The sequence below is a fragment of the Drosophila obscura genome, unplaced genomic scaffold, assembly GCF_018151105.1.
Source record: "Drosophila obscura isolate BZ-5 IFL unplaced genomic scaffold, ASM1815110v1 contig_165, whole genome shotgun sequence".
Taxonomy (NCBI): domain Eukaryota; kingdom Metazoa; phylum Arthropoda; class Insecta; order Diptera; family Drosophilidae; genus Drosophila; species Drosophila obscura.
Genome location: NW_024542752.1, coordinates 645041 through 669914, shown reverse-complemented (window position 1 = coordinate 669914; position 24874 = coordinate 645041). Strand labels below are relative to the sequence as shown.

Sequence of the window (24874 nt, the reverse complement as noted above, 5' to 3'; positions counted from 1 at the left end):
ACTTAGTATATTCTCTTCCCTGTGGATGCTCTTGTGTTTTGTGTTTTCCTATATTTACACACATAATAATAAATATTTGCTCAATGTTTATAGATTCAAAAAACACGACAAAGAACCAACTTTTAGATGAAGGAAATTGTTACTTATTCTCCCCACCCCCTCCCCCTCACCCAGCTCTCCTTGTGTTTCTTGCTGCTGCTCTGCTTCTCCTACGTCTATCCTGTCCTCTCCCTGGGAGCCCCCAAATGTAGGCAACACTTCTTGACTTTCACATTTATGCATGTGTGTGAAGTCTCCGCCTGTCTAGTGTGCCACCTGTGTCAGTGTGGGTGTGTGTGTGTGTGCAATTACTTACAGTGTGAGCATTTGGCTTGATTCACTTAGACACGTATCACCTCACCTGGGGCCGGTCCCGACTTGGGGCACAGCGCCTCGTCAATGCTATCCCGCAGACGCATCGCTGCATTCAGCTCAGATGCCGCCCCAGCACCAGCACCAGCACCGGCACTGGCACCGGCACCGGATGCCACTGGCGAGCAGTCACTGGACGCCGCCGCTAGTCAGCTGGCTGGTCACATGAAGATGTCACCGCCACCCAACCCACCGATGCCGGAGGACTTGCGCGGCGTGGTTGGCACCCCGTGGGGACAATGTGTGGTCGCCGCCGTCACAGAGTTCACGCCGGAGGAGACAATGGAGGGTGGTGGCGGCGCCTGCTGCTGCTGCTGCTTGGACTCGTCCTCGAAGGTGACCATCTTCTCGCTGCGCGGCTTCAGGGTGACTATCTGCAGCTGGGCCGGCGGCGGCGGTGGTTGTTGCTGCTGTTGCTGGGGGCCGCCGCCACATAGCAGTGTCTGCGGTGGTCCCAGTTGCAGGCCATGCGGCAGTCCCATACCCATGCCCATGCCCATTCCCATGCCCATGCCCATACCCATGCCATTTCCCATGCCCATTCCCATGCCCGTGCCCATGCCCATGTTATTCATGTTGGGGGAGTAGCGACGTGGCGGGGGCAGGGCCAGATCACCCACGCCCGACAGGTTGAACTCGCTGATGCTGCGCGGCACAAAGTACTCCATGTGGTGCTCCGGTATGCCCGTGGAGCGTCGGATGGGCGTGTTGCGCTGGAAGGCCGCTCCCGAGGACGATGGTCCGACCCCGTGGCCGCCATGCATGTGGCTGCGGCGGGGCAGCGAGCTGTACTGGGTCAGGGTGTGGGCCGGGCCGAAGAACATGGTCTGGTGCTGGGCCAGGCTATTGGGTGGCTGGCCTACCACGCCCACGCCCAGACCGGAGGAGGTGCTGGGACCGCCGGCGATGCCGCCCAGCAGGTCCGCGCTAGGTCGTTGTCAGGAGGGCTTCGGGGTGACGGACACCGACACGAGGGTCACCTCCTCGGCCTTGGGCGTCACGTTGTCCTGCACGCTGAACTTGCGCAGCCATTGCACAATCTCGGCCTGGATCAGGTTGAAGCACATGGCCACCACGGCCATGCCCACCAGTATATAGGCGGAGGCCATGTACAGGGCCAGTGTGCCCCTGGGGGCCAGCTCGCCGAAGCCGATGGTGCCCAGCGAGGTGAAGCAGAAGTACAGTGACTCCAGCACGCTCCAGTTCTGCAGCCGGTGGAAGAGTATGGCACCGCTGGTCACATAACAGACCATCACGCACACACAGATCGAGATGGGCACGCTGGCGGAGCCCCGGGGTCCAGTTCCCTGTTCGTTTTCCGATTCAGCAGAGCTTTTCTTTTCCTGCTGCTGCTGCTGTTGTTGCTGCTGCTGCTGCTGTTGCTGCTGCTGGTAGACGGTTTGCGGCATGCCGTAGTGCATATTGTTGCCACCACCATGGTGTCCGTAGTGCCCCTTCTTTGCCTTCTTCTTGTCCGATTTTCGTCCGTTGCCACCGCTGCCTCCATTGTCGACGCCATCCCCATCGCCTGCCCCACCCTTCTCACCGCCCTGGCGACGGAACAGGCAGCGCATGCCGCTGGACAGTGCATCGCCCATGGCTGACAAGTAGAGCAGTATGATGGGTATGCCGAGGAGGGCGTAAATCAGAGCGGCGATGCGGCCCCATTGGGTGCGTGGCGAGACGCCGCCATAGCCTGCAACAACAAAAGGAAATGGAAATAATTAAATGTTTGGTTTATTTGTGCTGGAATTAGAACAGTCATGTCAAATAGTTGTAGGAGATTCAATGAGAGAAGCGCAAGTCCAAGGGAGCGCCCTCGCTCAAAAATATTCACCATTGGAAATGCAAATCACTTGCTCAGAAAGGAACTTAAATGGACCACAATAGAAGGAAAATGCATACATTCGGACTGGAGCCCATTCACAGCTTAACAAGTGCCACATTGCCACAAGGCTCCAAGCCAGCTGCCGCTGCATACACTGATCCTTGATCAAATTAGCAGGGCAGACTGTACAGATTAGCAAGAGTGGATAAAGCCATTTCCCTGCTGCCTGCCATGCTGCCAAGCAGCCAAGCAGCCATGCATGTGGCACAACAACCTTTTCGGCACTCAGCCCTACCCTTGCCGCACCGCACCCCTTTCGTTCCGGGAGCTGGGAGCTGAGGCTGTCCTCAAAAAAACAGAAAATAATAGAAATAGAAACTTTTCTGTCGGAGACACTTTGGCTTTGATGTTTGTTTTGCCAGAACTCTGAATCGGGGCACAAACAACAGTCCAGGCAGAACCAAAAACCAAAAAAACCAGGAACAGAACCAGCAAGAGAACCAGCACGAAGCCCAGACCTAGGCCAGCTGCCTCTGGGCACGACCTATCCCAATATGGGTGGCACGGTACGGCAACGCCTCGGACTTTCGTTCATTCCCCACTTTGGCTCTGCAATGAACTTTTAATGTGGAAACTTTTATAATTGAGTAAAATTGTACGTGTGTGTATGGGTGTATATGTACATACATATATGCATGTACATGTATTCAATTTTATTACTGACAAAATGAAAAAGCAAACGACAATAGCAGAAAAAAAAAATGCCAGACGAGCGAAAGAGAATGGGGGGAAAAAATAAAATAAAAAATAAAATGATGAAAAATCAGTATGAAAAAACACAGAAAATGCTTTTTGGGTCCCACATCCCCCAGCAGCCCAATGCCCTCTGATCCCTGCTTAATGTTAATGTTAAGAATACTTTAAAACACGAAGCACGTTTGAGTGCACGGGGAACAGGGCCAGGCCATGCCACGCTAGGCCAGGCTAGGCCTGGCAGCAAGGGGCAGGCGGTGCAAGTGTAGGCTGTTCCGGCAGCGTCGCCTCTGGACTACTACTACGACGAGTCTCTGTCATAGCCCTCGCTCCCCTGAGGTGCGTGTTTCACACACACACACACACACAAACAAAATAAAAAAAAAAAAGTTGTCGAAAATTATCATCATCCTGCTTACAACATGCACAGGCATGTACGTATAGTAAGTATACGTCGTGTGGCCCTGCCTCCCTTCCGACCGTACGCTGGTACGATGTGTCCATCGTTCATAGCTGGATGCCGCCCAACTGCCACGCCCCTGACTCAGGCAACGGTTGGTAAAAATTGTTAGTGAAAATTATAACATTTACAATATGGCTTCCATAAAATTGTATGTAGTTATAACTAACTAACTAACGACGCACACATGTCGTTGCCGCCCACACCCTGTCCCTGTCCCTGTCTCCGTCCCTGCTGCTGTCCCTGTCCCTGCCACAACTCTGTGGAAAGATTTCCACCAGGCTGCAAGGGCAAGCATGGCAATTATGCGTGGGAATTTCAGAGTGGGTGGTGGTTTGCTGTGTGTGTTGCTGTGTGGGTCCTAAACTTTTACCCCCAAAAAAAAACTGTGGGCGAGCAAAAACGATTTCCATGTTGGGGGATTGAAATTTTTGCAATCGAGATGGAGATTGTGGGGCGGTAATAGTAATAGCCGCTCCTCCGCCTCCACCCCCGCCCATGCCGCCAAAGGCACTGGACAATAGGGCACTCAATAGAGTAGGGTTAAGCCTACACGTTCTATACAGCATCCGGTCGGTCAGTAGGAAGCCACAGACATTGGCAGTGGTTGGTTGGCAGTCCTTGTTCTTTTGGGGGAACTTGATGCCTCCACCAGATGCCATCTAAGTGGCAGGCAACAAGAGAGATGTTGTTCTAAGTTTTTAATACGTTTTAATTTGCATTTGTTGCTTACTTTCAGCTCTCAGGTATTTTAATTAAAACTATTTATTCACTTTTGTGGTTTTGCCTCAACTTTATTTCTTGCTAATTGCAAAACAAACGCCACTGTTGTTATGCTTCAACAAATTTCAAATATAAACGAGAAATCGTACAAATATCGTACTCCCACTCAATTGGGTACATATGTATCTTAGATAAATAGACTCCTTGAGTGGTGTCTTTACAGCAGAACTGAGTAGCCAGTAAGTATTTTTGTATGATTTTGGAAGTAACTTTATATAATTTATCTGTGAGATATACATACATATGTACAATACACGATTCCGTATGGCAGCGACTCAGTCGCCAGACTTTTATACAAAAAAATACAATTTTAAACTGTTATACAAAATGTTATACATTGCTGCATTAATGCTTGAATCCAAAAAAGACACTCCACCAACTGTTATACTAAGTTCAAACTGCTATACAAACTGTTATACTCTTGTAAATCGCCTCCAAATTACAAAAATAACCGCTTAATACTAATTTCTTAGCCGCACAACAATCAATCATAATCGATATTCATTTACAGCGCACACTTGAGCCATTCTTAATATTCGTTCATCTTGGCAGATGGGCAACGCATTTAATTCGATTATAAATAGAACGATAGTGGCAAGAGAGCAGCGCAGCCCCAAAAGGCAAGTCCAAAGCCTTGCCAGAGTCCCCAGTCCGACCCCCGATGCAGACCACAACCTGGTGGGGCTTTTGTCCTGCCCTTAGGCGACTATGAAATCCAAACCAAAAGCCAGCGAGAAATATTTTACAACGGCAATTTTCGGGCATAAAGTAATTACAAAATACTCCTCCATCACGCACACACACACAGTGGGTGGGGGGAGGGAGTGGAGTGTGGCATGGTGTACTGTGGTGGGGATTGGGGAATGGGCGTCGGACAAGAGCCTCTAATAGCTAAGAAATTAATTTTCACAAAAAGCTATTAAGAGAGTCACAAAAATGTTTAAATATAAAACCAAACAATGCGCATGGGGGGGTGGCTCCGGCCATGGCTGTGGGGCGGGCGGCTGGTGCTTTAAAGGGAGGACGCGGATATTTGTCGAGAGGCGCTGCCGAAGGCTAGGAGCGCCTGCTGGTGCGGGTGCGAGGATGCCCTCCTCCAACACTCAACCCGAGGTCAAGCAGCAATGGCTGAGTGGGCAATGAGGTTTCTTTGCCTCGCTCAGTGAATGTTTTAATTACAGACTGTACATATTACTGCCCGCTCTCTATTTTGTTTCTGTTGGGCGGCGGAGGGGGTGGGTGTCTCTCCCCCTCTTGCAAGTTTGAGTAATGAAATTGCGACAGAGAAAACACGCGCTTCCCATTCCATTCCACATCGCACAACCCCACAACCAACCAACCAACCAACCACCCAACCACCATCCATAAATAGCCAAATGTTCAATAAACAAGCGGCAAAGCTGAATGGCGGATTGTGATGGAAAATGAGAAGAAATATCGCGGCGATAATAATGATATGCAGGGCCGCCAAAATGAAACAAAAACATGTCGTTAAACGCCCCAAAACATCATCATCAAGCATCATCAACCAGGGCAGCTGCAATGCCAGAGAAGGCAGCCAAGCGGGGTCAAAGGGAGAGTACAAAGGACAAGAGGACAAGAGGACCAGAGGACAAGCAACAGCCAAACATGACAGCAAACATTTTTATGACATGGCAACTGGCGCTTGAAGAATTAATTAAAAATTAAATGGCCTATTAAAATCGTTATCGAGACGCAGCGACGCAGCGACGCCGACAGCGATGTCCATGTCGATGTTGCTGCCCATTTAATTGTCACACAAATGGAAAGCACAAAATGGAAACAAAAGCCAGACGTAGACAAAATGTTACCCGGCACCATATAAATACTGTACATACCAAATGTATATAAATACATGTACATATGTATCTATGTATTGCTCTGTATGTGTATATGTCTCTTGCTCTAGCTGTGCGTGTGTGTGTGTGTGTGTGTGTGTTTTGAGAGCCATAAAACGTTGCATGCGCTGGCTGGCTGGCTGGCTGGCTGGCTGACATCGTGAAGTGAAGTGACGCCAACGATGCTTGAACATGTCAAAACATGCATAAAAATGCGAAAATTGGCAGAGAAAGCAACCAGAAATGATTATGGCTGGGCATGGGTTGGGCGGATGCGAAGTAGGAGAGCAAGAGAGAGGGAGAGAGCAAGAGAAGACAATGTCATGGAAGCTGCATTCATTCACATTTTTGTCAAACTCATTTAGCACTTCAATTGTACCATTCATTGTACATAAGTGTCCGCATATGTAAGTACATAACTCAAGTGGAACAGCAAAAAGTACTTCAATCGTTGTCCGTGGAATCAAAGTGTCGGGTTAGCATTGACCACTGGTTAAGTTCAGCATCGTGCGATAAATCAGAGTACAGCTGAATTGAATTCCCAATCCGTGCACAGAAATATCAGAATTTTTTTTTTTGGATTTTTGTTTGTTTGAAACAAAATTCGTTTGGTAAATCAAGTTAAGCTGTCAGCGTGCAAAAATACCTACAGAGCAAAATCCATCAGAAAATCCAGCGCAAGCTGGCAGCCTTTGCAAGTAAAAATTGATTTCATTTGACGAAATGCCGAAAGCCATCAAATTGGGCCAACAGTTTGTCAATGTATAACAGTTTGTCAAGCACTTCAGATCCAGCGGCAGCGCACCCGCCGAGGAGAGAGAGGCCTACACATTCATCATGCATTTTTTGCTCTGTGTGCACAGCCCTCGACGAGAATATGCAAAAAAAAAAAATGGAAAAATGTAAAAAATTCCAACTCAAGCCAATACAGAGGACCAAAGCCAGTAGAAGAGCACGCTGAAGACGCTGATGAAGGCGGCTAGGCAGACAAAGAGAGAGAGAGGAGAAAGAGAGAAGGAGAGAGGGAGAGCAAAATGCAAGCAATGCATACATTTCAGCTAACGCAGCACAGTTGCAACATTTTCCACTAGTTTTCGTCTCTCTCTCTCTCTCTCTCTCTATTTCTTTTTGCTGGCAAACTGTGCCGCCTCAGCCTACCCTTCCCTTCCCTTTGCTCTGCCGCTTTATATGTGTGGCAGCTGCAAGGTTAAGGAGACAGAGTGGCCACTCGAATGGCGGCTGCGACACAAGCCATCCCCCCCCACCAAACCACGCACCCACCAAGCCAGGCAACATATTTATGTACATACATACATATGTGTATGTGTATATATGACTGGGTGTGGAACCAAGTCGAATTATTGGCATTGTTTTGTGATGCCTTCGCTGGGCCCTAATTTCGGTTTTTATGACATTATTAAGCATTTTGATATGCGGCATTTACAAACAAAATGACAGCGAGCTCCGCTTGATTGGGCCACGTCTATGTGTGCACTCGTGTGTGTGTGTGTGTGTGCGTGCGTGCGTGTGTGCCTTGAGCATTTCCGTTTCCGGCCTTAAGAGGCAAATGGATAGGGAGAGGGAGAGAGTGAGACACAGACACATAGAGCTGCCTGACACCATTTTACGCTTGAAATGGCACTCAAAGGAGACGGGGGGATCCACGCCACGTATCGCGATCTCTCTTTCTCTCTCTCTCTCTTTCCCTCCCTCTCTCGCTGTCCGTCTGAGGTCTCTTTTCGTTCACTCTCTTGAATCTCTCTTTCTTTTTGGCTACTCTAGTTGATCTTACTGATTCTACAGTCTTTTTGCTTTCTCTTCTCTCTGCCTTCCTCTCTCTCCTCTCTGTATATCCTTTTTCTGTACATTTCTCCATGCCGGCTCGTTTGTTAACACTCGCCATAACATCTCTGCCATATATCTCTTCTTTCTCCTGACCCGTCTCTCCCTCTCTCTCTCTCACTCTCCGCTGAGAGATGGATTGGCTGCAGTAAGCCTTGCACGAGATGAAAAACTACACAGAAACGAGAACCAGCAGCGGCTAAGTGTGGTTGGGTGTGGCAGTGTGGCAGCGTGGCATTGGGGCAATGTATGTTATGGCAGAGGGGGCGGCGGGGCTTGAGGCAGCATGCGTGTTAGCGTTTGACACATATCAGGCCTCTCAGGGCTCATCGTTGCCGTTGCTGTTGCCGTTGCTGGTGTTGTTGTTGGTGTTGTTTCTGAACAGGAAGACATTAAAAAATGTATGCAGCATGTCAAGGGCTGACAGTGCAAGCCGTTTGGGGTAAATGTGGGCAAATGAGGGGGCGGATGCGGTGCGGGTGCGGATGCGGGGCGCCATGACAAACACCCACCCACACAAACACCCATAAAAGCGCTGAGTGGTTCGTTATGTGTGTGTGTGTGTGTGTGTGTGAGGGAGGGACTCTGCCACATAATATGTCCAAGGCATAGGCACTCTTTCATACGTTCATTCGCTCGTTCATTCATTCAGCCGCTTATTCATTTCCTTGCATACCCTTGCAGAGGGTATTCTAACATTGAATAAATATATGTACATATGTACATACGTATATATGTACATTATACCTACATATATTCCCGATCAACTTAGGTTCCTAGTTCCTGAATTTTGAAACTACTTGAATATATTTTTGCGCATAGCAACAGATCGATGGATTGTTTCGCCAGGGTATCAAGTGCTTCGGCTGGCCACGCGGCTGGCCTTCCTTTTTGTTTTGTTTGGTTCATTCATTCATTCATTTGGTTGGAGGGGGGTGTGGGGTGTGGGGTGTGGGGGGTGTGTTCGAAGGGGCTTCCATTCGTCGTGCTCCGTTTGTAGTTCGTTGTCCTCGTCAGCGGAATGTTGACTTATCTGTGATTGCCTCTTATATCGTCGTTGTAGTCGTGGTTGTTGTTCTTGCAGGCTGTTGTCGCTTTTGGCATTATTTGTTTTATATTTGACACTGACACACCCACACACAGCACACACACACAGCACACACATGTACAGTATGTCTGAGCCATAAAAATGAGACTGCGAAATGCAATAAAATAAAATAAACTGCCGCAGCCGCGCTTTTTTGTTCCTTACGTTCCTGCTACGCCCCCCAATCAAATCAGTGTTGTCGTTTCCAATGCGTTCCGCAATAGTTCCATGGCGGAACCCAAACACGTTTTGTTTGGCACTCTCGATGCTTTGTTAGCTTTGAAATCAAAGACCTTTATATGGATTCGCCCCTCAATGACAGCCCATGGATGTGTTGCAGTGTTTCCCCCAGCCTGAAGTATTTATTAATTATCATCATACAAATTAATGAACAGGAAGGGAGAGGGATAACTATGGTTCCCATTGAAATAACCCCTTGAATAGCATCATCCGCGTGTATATAGTGAAATCCCATCCCATTAAATGAATCCCGTCTCTCAAATTATAAACTAGTTCCCGCCAACAAGCATTATTGTTCAGCACTGGTTCCATGGCTATTTTGACGGCGCGTGTCACAAACGATTATAGTTACCATCCAGGCCGGGCAACAGGGCGAATACACAATTTCTGGCACACAAATTATGTAATAATAATATTACAACAGCGGACGTGACGTGCCGTCAATCGTGTGTTCGTGGGGTCGTGGGGTCGTGGGTCGCGGGGGGGGGGGGAACATAGCGTGGAATAGAGCGCAAAGTGGGCAGCAGACAGCTGACAGCGGCATCGCCATCGCCATCGTGTGAACATAATGCAGGTCAAAGTGTTTAATAAAGTTATCAACCGGCAGCCGACAGCAGCAGCCAGCCAGTGTCGATGCTGTGGGTGGGTGTAAAATAAAGGAAGCGCACACAGTGCAGGCCATACTAATAGGTAAACAACATATAAATCGTGATTCATTCAAACGCATACGGAAACTCGCACTGGTACGCGCTTACTTTCTGTCCTGCCATGCCCTGCAGTGCAGTGCTCTGCAATTTGTAATTCAAAATGGCAAACGGAAGCGGCAGACAAAGCCATTACATCGATGGCAATAGTTTATGGTCTGGCCCCGCTGAAGGTCATCCAACACAAGAAGGTCAAAGTGCTGTGAGAGTGGAAGTTGCCAGTGGGAGGAAGACTGCTGCTGCTGCTGCATGGAAACGTCTCTACGTAGATGACTGCCCCCCAAACCCCAAAATCCCAACCGATGGTACAGTTTTTTTTCCGTTGTTATATTTACTAAAGATTTATGTGAGGCAATCGAGTGTACTCGTATGTTCCTGCCAGTTTACATTTACTTATTGATTGAAAATCACAACGCAACTGGCTCTGACTCTGCCACTGCCTCTGCCTCTGGCACTGCCTCTGCTTCCGTCATGGTATTACATTGCATTGCAGATGCTTGTATGTTGCATGTATCTTTGTAGCATATACACATACATACGTACATGTGTGCTTTTTGCTTACTTTTTGGTGTATCTCCAGTCCTCATATATCAGACCGAACTCTTTTCCCCTGCACTTTAGCCACAAACCAATTAACAATAATGCGGCGCCCTAATGACATGACATGCCCACGTCCCGGCCACTGTCAATGCCCTGCCACTTGTCCATGGTGTTGTGACAGTCGGTGTGACAGTCTCACGGGCGGGTCTCTCCGGCTGGGGTCACGCGGCAACGGACGTAGGCTATGGTGTTGAACAGCGGATGTGTCCTCTGGATGCAGTTTGTAAAATTGAATCGCTGTTGTCGTGGCGACGTAGTGGGTGATTGGGTGGGTGGGCGCCTGACATACAGTGCCGACCACAGTGCAGCACATAAATCAACGGACAATGGAGAATTTCGAGACCGAAATGATGTGTGTAGCGCGGGGGGGGGCTGCGCTGGGTATATTTATTAGTGCCATGGTTTATATTTATGATCAGATGTGTTAATTTTATTACCCACGACACACACACACACACACACACGGCTAGCGTATGCGCAATATTAATTATCCATAATCGCCATCAGAGCCGTTAAGTAGGCAATGAACCGGAGTTATTTGTGTCATTCAATTTTTGGGGTAGAGTCTCCCAAATATTTAGGCGGATTGAATTGACAAAACAATCGGAAGAGTGTCGCCTCCTCCGACAGTCATCGATTAGCTGGCGAAATCATCATTATGCTAATCGAATGCGAATGAATCCACGTAAATGCAAATTAAATACGCACTCCATAATTCCCACACACACACACACACAGCAGGCAATTGACATAAATTTATCGTAATTTTTAGGAGGCGTAAGGTATTATTTTGAAGCGATCCATCAGGCAATGAAATTTGTTTTATGTGAGAGGCTAAACAACCATTACGACTCCCAGCCACCCCTAGTCTTACACACACACACACACACATATCACTGCCAGACAAATCCAATCTGCTGGAATTTTAATTGAACGATGTCCTGGGCCCAGACAGAGCCAGTGGCTGTGGATAGGTACGGCGCCACATAAAGGTATCCATTGAAAATAGCTCAGAGACAGTAGCAGTGGCAGTGGCAGGGGCAGGGGCAGGGACAGTAGCAGACATACAACCAGAGAGACGGACGGTCCATTCAAGCGTATGCCCATCCAAAATATCTTCATTATTGAATAATGAGCAAAATGTCCTCCCTGGTAGTCTGCAGGCGCCCTTGGCTAGGGACCGGGACACAGCACGTAATCGATGTGAATTTTGCATAATGGTTTTGTCTCAGAGCCAGTCCCCCAGTCCCCAGTTCAACCACCCACCACCCCCGACTTAATCTCCTGACGATCGTTTTGGGTAGCACCCCAAAACAAAATCTCTCCATGCAGCCGCCAGCCGCCTGTCGTCAATCCCCAAGCCCATTAAAGAACCAACAACAAAGAACTTTTCTCTTTTTTGGCCGCAATCCAAGGTGACTGCCAGAATGGTGAGATTATGCTCTCACTCTCTCTCTCTCTCTCACACTCAGAGCCAGAGCTTTGGCAGAGCCGAAGACAGTGGAAATAATCGGAGATGGCCACCCTTCACAGTTTTGTGTGTATTTATAGAAGAGCTGGAAAACAATCGAAATACGTACATAAGTATGTATGTATGTATGTATGTATATATATGCCACTTGGCAATTTGCGACAAATTGTTTCATAATAATTGATTGATGTGCCAGTCAGCCAGCCAGCCAGCCTCAACATCTTCTTGTTCTTCCCCCTTCGATGGATATATCCGTACTCGCACTCGTAGAATGTACTAAAGCAAATGGTTACAGAATGCGGAATGTTGAGTGCGAGTACTTCTGTCATCTGTCTGCTGCTGTCCGCTGCTGTCTGTACATGTCCGTTCCTGCATGCTCAACCCTCTCCCACGCTCGCTCTCCCTCGCTCTCACTCGCTCTCACTCGCTCTCCTTCGCTCTCTGTTGCTATTGTTTCGGTTTACCCAACTGACAGCCGCAGGTTGGTCTCCCCCCCCCCCCGCACTCACTCACTCACTCTCCATTTCTCTCTCCTGGTGAACCTGTCTGTCGCTGTCTCTATTTAACTACATACCGTAACGGTACTATCCCCTCCACAGTGATGTCAGAATAATTTCAATGACACTCGCCGCTACACAAACATGGCGCCAGGCCGTAGCGACACATGGTGAGAAGGGGGCTGCAATGGGGGTGGGGGGTGAGGCAGTTTCGTATTTAGACAGATTTTTGATTGCCTTCTCTCTTGCTCCGCCGCTGCCTCTCCGCCCGGGGACCGACCGACCCACCGACCGGTCGGTCCGAAATTGAGTTTTGATTTCAAACTCAATTCCCATAATGCGATGAGGGGCCAGGGAATGTGTGCTGCTGCTGCTGTGGTGCTGCCGCGAGGGATGGGGTGTATTGTTGTTGCTGTTGCTGATTGCTACAAATTCGATTGATTTAACAGCGCGTTTATTGTGAACGAATCAGTCCAGCCATTCCAATCAAACCACATCCTCCCCATGCATCTCTCTGCCACTTCCACTCACTGACCCACCCCCATCGACAATCGACCCCCTCCACTGCTGTAGACCCTGCTCCACTGTTGTTCATGTGTCACACACAGTGCGTGTCCGGTCTATTTTCGTTTTACCCCTCTGGGTGTTCATAGTTGAGCGGACAAACGCCAGCCACTCCCCCCACAGCCACCCAGCCACCCAGCCGCCCAGCCACCCCGCCTCTAGCCGATTTAAAACACCCTTTAATCATAATTGAGAGCCTGCCACATGCCACATGCCACGCGCATAGAATTCTCAACCGATCTGAGCATATTCTGCATTTACTCTGACAGCTTCCAGCAGTAGTTTACAATCACAACAAGATGCATAAATATCCAGCAGGATTTGTTTATTCCAAGAGTATTCATTGGTAGGCTTTAGGCGTTTCCAATTTTTGTTTCTTCTTCTTTTTTTTTTGGTTATTTTAAATTATTTTTTTCAATTATTTTGGTGTGTCTCGACCAACAGCACTTCAATTTGCATGTACATCAGGATGAAGAGGGAGAGATGCAGGAGGAGCAGCAGCAGGAGGAGCAGCAGTAGCAGGAGGAGCAGTAGCAAACGCCTGTGGACATGCTGAGTGGAGCTGGCTGCTGGCTGCTGGCTGGGGCATGCGGTGTGGTGTGGCAGTGTTCGATTAGAGTGGGGGCTGTACATGGACATGTTAATTACGTTTGGCATGCATCTTCATGACGCATTCCGTATGTCCTTTTTGCAGAGAAATTGCTTAGCCCCCCGGCTTACATATACCTAATTGAAATCAGAGATACTGGCCGGACGGCAGCACGCATTGGTAAATTGAAAAAAAAAATATAGATATATATATATAGCATATAGTATATCTACCAGCACACTCCACCGTCGATGGATGGGTGGGGTGGGCTGGTGTGGTGTGGTGTAAGAATTGTTGTGGCCAAGACGAACGGAATCGATGCCGTCGGTTGACAGTTTGTTAATTAAAAACAGCAGTCCTGGGCAGTCCTGGGCAGTCCGGGGGTATGCCGAGGGCAATCCTGGGCTGGCAGGGGGAGGGGCAGTGGCCAGCCAGGCGTCAGTGGTCCCAACATCTCTGGTCAGCTCAGCAGCTGCTCAGCCAGGCAGAGGCGCTCACTCAACGTCTCACACAGACGCACAAACACACACACACACATACACAGGGCTTGGAGGGAGCGTGAGGGACACGCACACGTGTCTGGTTGGGTTCTGGCACTTGGCAGGCGACGGCAAACGTCAGGCCGGGGCTAATAAATTGCCCAGAGAATCGAAGCAAGGGCCGGGAACCAGAACCAGAGCCAGAACCAGAGAACAACATCAAGCCAACAAAGGAATCAAGAGGAATCGAGGTGGCACGTTAAAGGATACGGTTAGGGGTAGGGTACGGGGTACGGGATAGTGGGATACGGGCAGGACACTTCTCACTCACCTATCGTTGTAATTAATGTCATGGAGTAGAGAAAGGCCGAGGCATAGGTCCATTTGTGGGTCGGTGCATTCATCTGGATGCCGCCTGGTGGATAAACCTTTGACTGGCGAACGGCCCGCAGCAGTGTGTCCTGCGGAAAAGAATGGCAACCAAGAGGCGGACGCAGGCAGGATGCTCCATTAGCATGCGAGTGCAAAAGGTACCGGAAGCGGGACCGCGACCGGGACTGGACACTCACCTGAAACAGTTGAACCTCCTGGGCAGCCAGACGAGTCCAGTTCTCCTTGTACAGTATATTGAGATCCTCCGTTATCGACCACAAGCGGTCCACAGTTCTGGAAAAACATGATGGGAGAAAGTGTCGCCGATCAGTGGATCTGGATCCGATAATGGATTGAGAGCACATTGAGACTTGCCTGGAGCGTATCTCGGCGTTGGCCAATTCGGTGCGTGGATATGGCTTGGAGGCGGCCACAGCCGTCTCCACGGCACTGCCGTCCTCCAGCTCACCCTCGAGGGTCACAAAGATGATCGACCCCATGGCGGTGTACAGCAGCACCAGCAGCAGCACGCCTAAGCATATTTAAATTATGATTTATGTAAGTTCAAGCCGCATTGAAACTGCACAGATGGACTCACCTGTTGCGGATATGCAATGGGACTTGGGGGCCCTGTTGCCACAGCCACAGAGGATGCCAATGCCACCCTCCTCGCTGTCGTCCTGCTTTTCCGACTTGGACGATGCCGATGGACCCGAGTTCGATGCGCTGCCAGTGCCGCCATTGGCCGCACCCTGGCGACCACCGCCACGCCCCCCGCCACCACCACCACCGCCGTTGAGTGCTGCCGTTGCAGCTGCGGCTGCGGTGGCACTGCTGCGTATCCCAGCGGAGCTGCTGGGGCTGCCGCTGCTGATGTCGTTACCGAGAAAGGCCGCCATCGCAATTGGCGCCGTTTTAATCGAACGCTTGATTTTGTTTGCCTCTGAGACTGCTGCTGCTGCTGCTGCTGCTGCTGCTGATACTGCGGCTTGGTCAATCAGTCAACCAGTCACTCAATCACTCAATCAATCGGTGAGTGTTGCGAGACGTTTTTGGTCTTTTTTGTTCCCCGGTACGGATTTGGATTTGGTTTTTGGATGCTGCTGCTCTGGTGCCGACAATGAAATCAAAAGCTTTGACGCTTCATGTGGCACGTAATTTGCATCCTATCCTCCCTTCCACTGCTCCTCCTGTTTGCGGAACGTGGGAACGCTGGACCGTTTACCGTTACCGTTACCGTTCGACGCTCCGATGTTATTATGTGACCGTCATAAAATGTTGTCGCTTCCGCCCTTCGTCGGGCATCAGGCGGGGGGGGCGTCGGTGCTGACGGGGGCTGACGGGGCTTTTATGGGGCTCGGAAATGTTCCTGCTGTTGTTTCTTTATTTTCAGTGGTGGCATGTGGCACAAAGCGTGGGCGGGCGGCAGCACGCGAAGGGACACCGTGTCGCCGGATGCTGCAAATGCAAAAATATTTTCATGAAAAAATCTGGTAAAAATGTAAATGAAAATTGCGAATCTCTCCGTGTGGCAAAGAGAGACACATGTGTGCCAAGGGGGCCACGGGGACCAAGGGGGGGGATGGCACAAATTGCATGGCAAACGCCGTGTAATTGAGTCAACGGCATCAGGTTAAGGGCCAGGAGAGGCAAGGAAAGTGAAAGCGAAAGCGAAATGTAGAGGGGAAAAGTAATATCCTGGCAAACCAATTCCTGACATACCCCATAAACACTTCATTAGCGATAAGAATATTAAATAACCGAAAGGAGTCCCGTGCCGTTCCGTTCCGTGCCGTACCGATTTTCTGATTATTCTTTTGCATTTGGTATTCCGCGAAGTATTCTCAATTTAAGATCCCAGCTCTATAAAAAGCAAATCCATTAGGGGATTCTAATGGGGTAACGAAGGAGCAACTCAGCCCAAGCAAAACCCAAACATAAGCACTGCTTGCCCACGGTTTGTGCCTTTTGCTCCAATCCTACTGTTCAGGGCAGCAGCGCTGTTAACGTCGCGGAGTTAACAGTCGGTTGACGGTGTTGCTAACAGCGCACTGTTAGCTCGCTCTCTCTCTGTCCCCGTGGCCTTCGCTCTCCCGCTGCTCAGTCACGATTACTACTCGACTCTCCAGCAGTTTTTAGTCTCCCCCCTACTAGTTTGAGGACCACCAACTTGTCAGTCTCGTTCCACCTCCGTCATACACAAATATATATATATACATACAACGTAGCACCCCACGACTCATTTATTGGGAACCTTCCAGCGATCATGCCTTCACCATCCTACAAACTCCTATAATTCTTGTCAAGTAAGAAATAAGGAAAAGAATAATCTGCGCTAGGAGATGACTACTAGTCTTACTGCCAGGTGGTGCCCATGGAGGCGGCGAACGTAGAAAATATCCTCCCATAATGTCGTGCAAAATGCTGGCACAGAAATCAAGTTGCCTGGGACTGGGGTTGCTGATTGGATCCAAGATGATGCTTGCAGCTGTGTAAACTCTGCAAAGCATCGCGAACATGGAGCCACTAAAAATCATTTGAAAGTCGCCGCTTTTCTTATGGTCATAATGTATACTCTCTCCCTACTTGTTGAGCTCTGATTTTCGGTCGCTCGCTAGTCACATTTCAGTGGCACCAATCTTGCAAACTAATATGGCTAAATCAATGCGAAATTCTTGGAAATCCTTGAATGTTGATACACAAAACATTCCTCAAGTTAAGTGGTAATCACTTGCATTCCCACACACACACAAATGAGCACAAATTCAATGCCGCTGACAGGCAACTGTAGGCCCAGCCCAGTTCTTTGTGGCAATGGGAGGGGGGAGGTGGGCATGTGAGCTGCTAATCACACATACATTTTGGGCGCCATACATATGTACATACATATGTATAGAGTATCGTATATATTGCAGTATATTCACGTGGATTCTGTGTGCTTGTCGCAAATAATCTGATAAACGTGAAGAGATGGCTGGCATTTAAATTAAAGATTGCGCCACCAAAGCACAAAAACTTGTCAAATTATCCCCGACACGACACGACTGCTGGTGCTGGTGGTGGGGCGCTGCTGCTGTTGGTTGGTTGGTTGGGGTCTGGTCTGGTTTGGTTGCTTCAACTGTTCTGTTTAGCACGTGCCACAGCAGCCCACACACAGTGGGCCTTGGGTTGGGTGTTGGCCCTATCCAATGGCACTTCAATTAGGGGCAGGGTTTGTTTTTGCTTATTACTTGCATTTTTGTGCCGTCTCGTCTTCAATGCTAATTATGTGAAGACATCGCAGCACGTTCCACAAGGGTGCGCGCCCACCCATCCACGACGTTCTGCCTGCTCCCCCCCTTCCCAAGCCTACCCAGTTCTTCGTAGTCCCTTTTACATTTGTGGCCGGTACATGTTCAATTGTTGCTGACACATATACTCGCAGTCGGACTCGTATGCTGTGGTAGCCTTTAATCTGGTTCACAGTCCAGATAGTTTCCTGCAGATAAGTGAAGCGAAATTCTTGGCAACCAGTCCACAGCATGTGTGTGTGTGTGTGTGTGTGTGCTTATGGAAATAACAACCCGAATCCGAGAAATCAACCGAGCTAATTGGTAATTGTATTTGCATCTGCATTTGCATCTCTCAGTCGGTCACACAATTGAAATTGATATTAAGCATCACACAGATGCAGTTGCAGTTGCAGTTGCAGATGGAGATGGAGATACACATTTATGTAGATACAGATGTTGCTGCAGATTGCAAAAGTTGCAATTGATATTGAAATATTTTTGGTGCACCTCAAGCCAGAAGCCAGGGCCAGGAGTAATACAAATCTGCAATTTGAGCAAACAGCAAAAACCAAAGGAAACCAACCCCCATCAACCCATCAACCCCATCATTAGCATACGCCCCACTGCCCGAATATCCTGCCAATTTGCACACAGAGACGCCCTTTCCCATCCCCTTGCCATCCCTTCGCTATCTCTTCCCACTTTCCACCAGATGTCCATCAATCATTTGGAGCAGCAAAAGGCCACAGACCAGAACAAGAGGCAAACTGACAATGACAAATCAATCTCTGGATGAGATTTAATAAATTCCCTTCGTACATAAATAGACAAAAATAATTTGGTTGAGACAAAGACAAGTCAAGAGTGTTCCATTCCACCCGTTTTCTGCTCATGGCATGGGTTTGCGCCCTAGTTCTCATTTTGCTCATATTGTGCCGAGATTTGTTCATCGATCGTCGGCCTGCAGACGCACAAGCGAAAAGTGTCAAAGAGAATGCGCGAGAATGCCCAAAAAAAACAAAAAATAAATGCTGTAAGTGTCGATCGTGATTGGAGGCTCGCTGATAAGTGTCTGCTGTTCCTGTGTCTACGATTATTATTATTACACCAATAGGCAGCTCTCGTTGTGTGGTATTCCTACTCGATTTGTGGCTGCCAGACAGCTTGACAGTTTCCAGTCAATTGAGTTCCATTCCATGAATTCCAATCCACTGAAAGTGAAGGAAGCCCGAGCCGACAAATGCATTGTTTTATTTTACAAACAAATTTTCTATTCATGAAATATTTCCATTTTTTATTGCACAAATTCCTTTTACCGCTTTTGCCCCTGGCTCTGCTCTCTGTACGAGTATTTCAAGGAATGCAGTTATTACACCCGACACAACCAACACACACATTTCACACATATTTTATGTGATGAAATTAAAAATAAATCCAAGGATTTTTGCATGTGAATTTATTTCGAATTTATGGTGGATTTGCCTTTGAAGTTTACAGTTGGCTTTTATCCAGCTACATAGATCAAACCCGTGGCTAGATTGCCCCGCTCGACACTCGACATTCGACACGTTTTATTTTATTTTTGTTTTTGTTTTTGTTTTGCCCCACTCAAATGTTGACTCCGATGCCACATTCCGCGCCGTTTCCATGCATTCCTCACAATATTCAATATTTGTTTGTGTGCTTTGGGTGCCTGGAGTGGGTACATGGCGGGTATCTGTGGGTCTGTGGATCTGTGGGCGGATGTGGCATTTAAATATTACACCTGTTTACCGCGCTATTTGACGCCCACTTTCGTGGCAAGTCCACGCCCACGCACAGAGATTGAGCGACAGGCAACGAGAGAGGGGCGGGGGGTATGGTATGGATTCTCTGTCACCTTTTGCAGGCTACAACATTCATTGCGTCTTTTTAATTGCTGACATTTATCGAACGCTCTCTGCCGTGTGTTAAATCTACCGTGAGACGAGACGAGACGCGACGATACGAGTCGAGTCGAGACCAGGCGTCAAGGAGTGGCTCCCACTGAGACGAGTATACATTATATAAACATATACACGTAAAATGTATGCATGTATGTATATATGTATTCTTATATGTATTCTTAATATGTGTTTGCCTTTGACTTAAGTGCAAACTTATGCCAATTATGTGAAGCTTTTTCCCTCAGACAAGCCAAGTCGAGGTCCCTTGCCCTGCTCCTCGCTCAACCACACGCAGGAGAAGCTCTGGGTGCAGATTACACGGATCATTAGCTCAAATGAGAAAGTTCACATGTTCAGCTTCCACACCTACATATGTACATATGTATGTACGTATGTATGTATGCATCCTCTCGCACTAAACACGACGTCCAGCACTTAATCAAATGCAAGAAGAGCCCTCAAGAAGAAGAAGCCCACCCAAGAAGTCCTAGAAGATGGCATTGGAAGTGGGGATAAGACATGCAGATGAAAGGGCAGATGAAGATGGAGTCCTGACAGAGCCAGAGCAGGATTACCCGCTGTCAGGTCAAGTAAAAGTAAAAGATGAATGCTGTGTGCCAAAGATGATGCCTGATTGAAACGAAGTAACTTTCCAGGACATCCATGTGACTCACACGCACACACACACTCACACAGGCCACGTGCAGTTATTTGCGGAATTTTGATGGATATTTTTCAAAATGATTTGCGCACGTAGTCGTACACAGAGAGCAGGTCAGGAAATCCCTGCGAGAGAGGGAGCTGCATCAAATGAAGCCGAAATCCCCTCGCTTATAGGGTAGAGTTGGATCAAATGGAGCGGCAATCACCCCTCACCTAAGTGCAAAGCACTGTCTGTCCTGTTTCGAGCTCTGGCCCATGTCCCATGGTAATGCTTTCTGGTCCCTGCTGTCCTGTCCTGATGTCCTGTCCTGCTGCCTGGCCCCTTGGCCACTATTCGCAGACTGTTTTGTAAGTTTGTTGGCTTATTGATGAGTGCAGAGGCCAGAACGAGAGACATGGAGAGACTGGTAGAAGGGGAGCTGGCAAATCACGCATGCCGCCAAAAACGATTCTCGTGTCTAAACTGACATGGCAGGACCCCGGCCAGGACATGAATTCACAGTTGAAGGGGCCAAAAAAAAAAAAAACTGAAAAAAAAAAAAAAAAGCCATACAGAGCCACAAAAGTGCAGCACCATAATGGCACTGGGCTAGAACGTGAACGAGAACGAGACAGAGAAGCAAAAGCAGAATCGGAACTACCCAAAGCCAGAGAAAGGGAAAGAGAAAGAGCCAGGGATAGAGGGCGCTGGCGAGGGCGAAGGAGTGGTATAGGGGTACAGAGAGGTCAGATATCCAAATATCCATTTCTCACTCATTGCGTTTTTGGCAACTTGCTGCACAATTAAACGGCAAATCACGCCTAGGATTTGGTAAAAGCATCCAGCATTCGGCCCGCACTGAATGCAGCAACAAAAGGGGGAAAAACCACACAGAAAGCAATTGGGAAAATGGCACAGAAACTGGAGCATGGCCAAAGGCGAACCCAAAGCGAGCGAGATGGAGAGTGAGTGAGAGAGAGCGAGCGGATCGGAGGAAGTGCAGGCGGCAGGCGGCAGTCGGCAGGCAGATCGATGACGAGTTGGGTGTAGGCAAAACCACCAACCCGGAGTGGAAGAGGAGGTGTAAAAGAGGAGCCAGAGTCAGTGCCATGGCCAGAGGCGGCGGCAGCGGGGAGCAAATTGAAAGTTGGCCAAAGGGCAAAAAGTAAATTGCAAAGGACATAAAGGAGAGTGGGGAAACCAGAACCAGAAGATGGCCGGAAGATAGGGTTGTGAAAACTGATCAGTGCGGAAAGGTGGAAAACACAGGGGATAACCAATCAAAGTCCATTATAAGCAAAACAGAGAACAGAACAGAGAGTGGAGTGTGGAGCCTAGAGAAATGGGAGCAGCGACAGCGGTAGCGTGAGACAAGTGACATTTGACGAGAGAGAATGATAGCGAGAAGGCAGAAAGTGAATGATATCGGAATAGCGGCAGATATAAAGAGATCTAATGTATTATATACACATACATGCAAGTCAACTGAATCTGAACAGAAAAAAAAAGGGGAACAGTTTTGGGAAAAATATGCGAGAGAAAATAGCGAAAGAAAAGTTCCAAGGGAAAAATAACGAGATAAAAATAGTTGGAGAAACAATTCCAGTGAAATAAAGCAAGGGAAACAAACAAGACAAAAGTAGTTAGAGAAAATAGCAGAGAAAATACACAGAGGGCATAGAAGCAGGGGGTAGACTCAGTGTAAGAAGAAGGGACACGAACGCAAAAAAAGTAAAATAATCATGGCGAGATAATAAAACAGAGCAGGAAAGGTAATTAATGCATATAGAAAGATTAGTACTGAATAAAGAATGGATAGCAACGAATAGCGGGAATTTGCCGAGTAAATTAAATCCAGCGAGTAAAGCAAAACCAAAATCAACTGGAGAGTAAAGCAACGAGTAGCACAGAACGCAGCAAACGCAACGAGCAGAGTACGAGCTCCGGCTCGAGAAAATAATAATACCTTTTAAATACAAATAAATCGATTTCAGGCAAAACATTTTTCCCAACTAAACACAAACACACCACAACACACACACACACACACACACACACACAAAGCGGACAAGAATTCCAATCCAATAAGCTCAGAGGTGGGAAAAACTATCAAATTGATTAGACCCATGCCAGGTGAGATTCTCCTATTACCTTTTTACCGACAGCTTCTGCTCGGTCCGAGCATTCACACTTACCGCAAATGGATCCAAACAATAACTCACAAAAATCCTCACAATTTGCTGGACAACAGCAGGCTAAACTTGATCCTGGCTGGGGCATGAGGCATGCGGGAATGGGGGAATGGGAGGGAGCATTGGGGCCTCAGGCCTGTGGCTGTGTGGCCGACAAATGCTTAGGCTTAACCCACTCGACGCGCCCTTGGGTTAGATTGTAACCAACTCGAGTTAACCCATTAGTGTTGCGGCTGACGGGGTGTGGTGGATAGTTGAATGAGAGGACAGACATTGAAATAAACCAAGAGGCGAGATGGAAATGGAAAAAAACAATTTCATTGCAAAGTGAAACTTAGAGTCACGTCTGACAGCAGTCCAGTAATGGGCACGGGCATCGGAGTTGTAGATGGCAATGGCAATGGGTATGGGAATGGGGAGAGATTGGTTAAAGGAGGGGTGTACGTGTACGTGTACAGCTGTTGTTGCTTTGTATAGCAAGCAAATAAATTGAAAAAAACGGGAAGCAGATATACAGACTAGTACAAATAGGAAAGCCGCAAAAGGCATTCAGACAACAAGATACCCTCCCTATGCCCGAGAGGAATTAGTCGATAAATGAAGGATATACCAAACTATGATGCTCCACTATGTCTGTTTATTTTATCCAATCGCAATGCATTTTTGTGGATACAATTTATACATTATAAGGATCTTAAGTGCAAAGAATGCAGCAAGGGAATAATGTTTGATATGTCTGATATGTGCGAGTATACCCTTTTGCATGAGTGCCGAGGGTAGTGGATGAGCAGAGAATTACGTACAAGAAAAATCAGTCAGAGCTGCCCCTTGGCTCTACACTTTCGTCATGTTGAGTCCTCGCCATGATTGAATGCCCCAACATACAGACGAGAAAGGAGAGAGGGAGAAGAGAGGACACTCCGAGAGCAGCTCTAAATTCAATTGAAAACCCACTCGCCCGCTTCTCCCAGCCAGCAGCCCCCCACCCCCCCAACAACAGAAAGCAAATGAGGAATTTTCTTTGCATTTTTCTAGGGCACACGTAGCCAGTGGGATGTGGGCTGTGTGTGGGCTGTGTGTGGGCTGTGTGTGGGATGTGGAACCTTGACAGGGAAGAGGTATGTGTGTGTGTGTGTGTGGGTGTGGGGGGGGGGGGGGGGGGGTGGGGGGGGGGGACGGAGGAGACGGATCAAGACGTCCAAGCCAACATAAAATTTGTTGTGCAAAACATAAAAACCAAACAGACACAGAAACAGCAAACGACATGAAAATGTGGCAAGAAAGAAAATAGCCGGCGTCAGACCAGTTCAGAAAGTAAAATACCAAAAAAAACGAAAAAAAAAAATATAGAAAAAAAAATGTGAAAGAAAATACTACAGGCAGAGGAGCAAAAAAATGCAGCACGGGTAAATCATGAAAAATGTAAAGTAAGAAGAAAATAAACATGGAGCGAAGGCAAAAGAACGCTGGGAATGAGAACTAAATCAAAAAGGAAAACACAGACCAAGTCCTCTTTGCTAAGAATTTTTGATGCACTTACAAGAATGTGCAACACACCCACACACAGACAAACACAATAAATGGGGCGCCTGGCGCAGTGTATGGTGGGGGGGAGGGACAGATGAACTGCCACAAGTGGCACTGACTGGAGGCAACGCTGATTGGCACAAGGACAAGCGACACACAACAACCAGCAAAACCAGCAAGCCAGCAACCATTAGGCACCAAAAAACATTTCACTCTAGACACTCGACTCTCGACTTTTCCACTCTGTCTGGCCATCACTATCGCACTCGCTGTTAGCCCCTTAAAAAACTCACAAGTTTCGAGTGCTGCACTTCGCACAATGAGCAGGGGACTCAGAGCGAGTACCACGTGAACGAGCGTTAGAATGGCAGCAGAATGTAGAATGCAGCATAGCAGCTGGGCAGCGATGGAGAAAAGAAAGGCTTCCAATAGATAATGAACAAATGCTGTCAATTTTGAAACGGGCAATGGCAACGGCTATGGCAATAACAATGTAAGTACCATTGCACTTATGTATCAAATCGAAAGAACTTTCGCTGCTAAGAAGATTACTCGCTACTTGTACATTACGGCAAAATTGTACAGCCAAAAAAAATACTCGTTTCTCGTTTCAAAAGTGATTTCTGGTGGCAGTAATTGGCAGCTTACATTTGTATGACTTGCTTCCTCTTTTTCTATTCTATTTCATTAAAGAGAATACGAACTTGAGCTTAATGCTTGTGCCACAAGCCATTACCTCGGACACAGCTTACGTCGTTTAAGATCCTTTCTAATGC

At 48.0% G+C, this 24874-nt stretch overlaps 1 protein-coding gene across 1 annotated transcript; it reads right to left on the bottom strand.

The window, feature by feature from the left end:
• Nucleotides 1–337: 337 nt before the first annotated feature.
• On the bottom strand, nucleotides 338–15686 carry LOC111079550. The gene is given in 6 exon segments (XM_041591975.1): nucleotides 338–2107; nucleotides 14499–14628; nucleotides 14737–14833; nucleotides 14915–15071; nucleotides 15138–15521; nucleotides 15680–15686. Coding segments are annotated over 6 exon segments (2310 nt in total). The 3' UTR covers nucleotides 338–572.
• Nucleotides 15687–24874: the final 9188 nt, after the last annotated feature.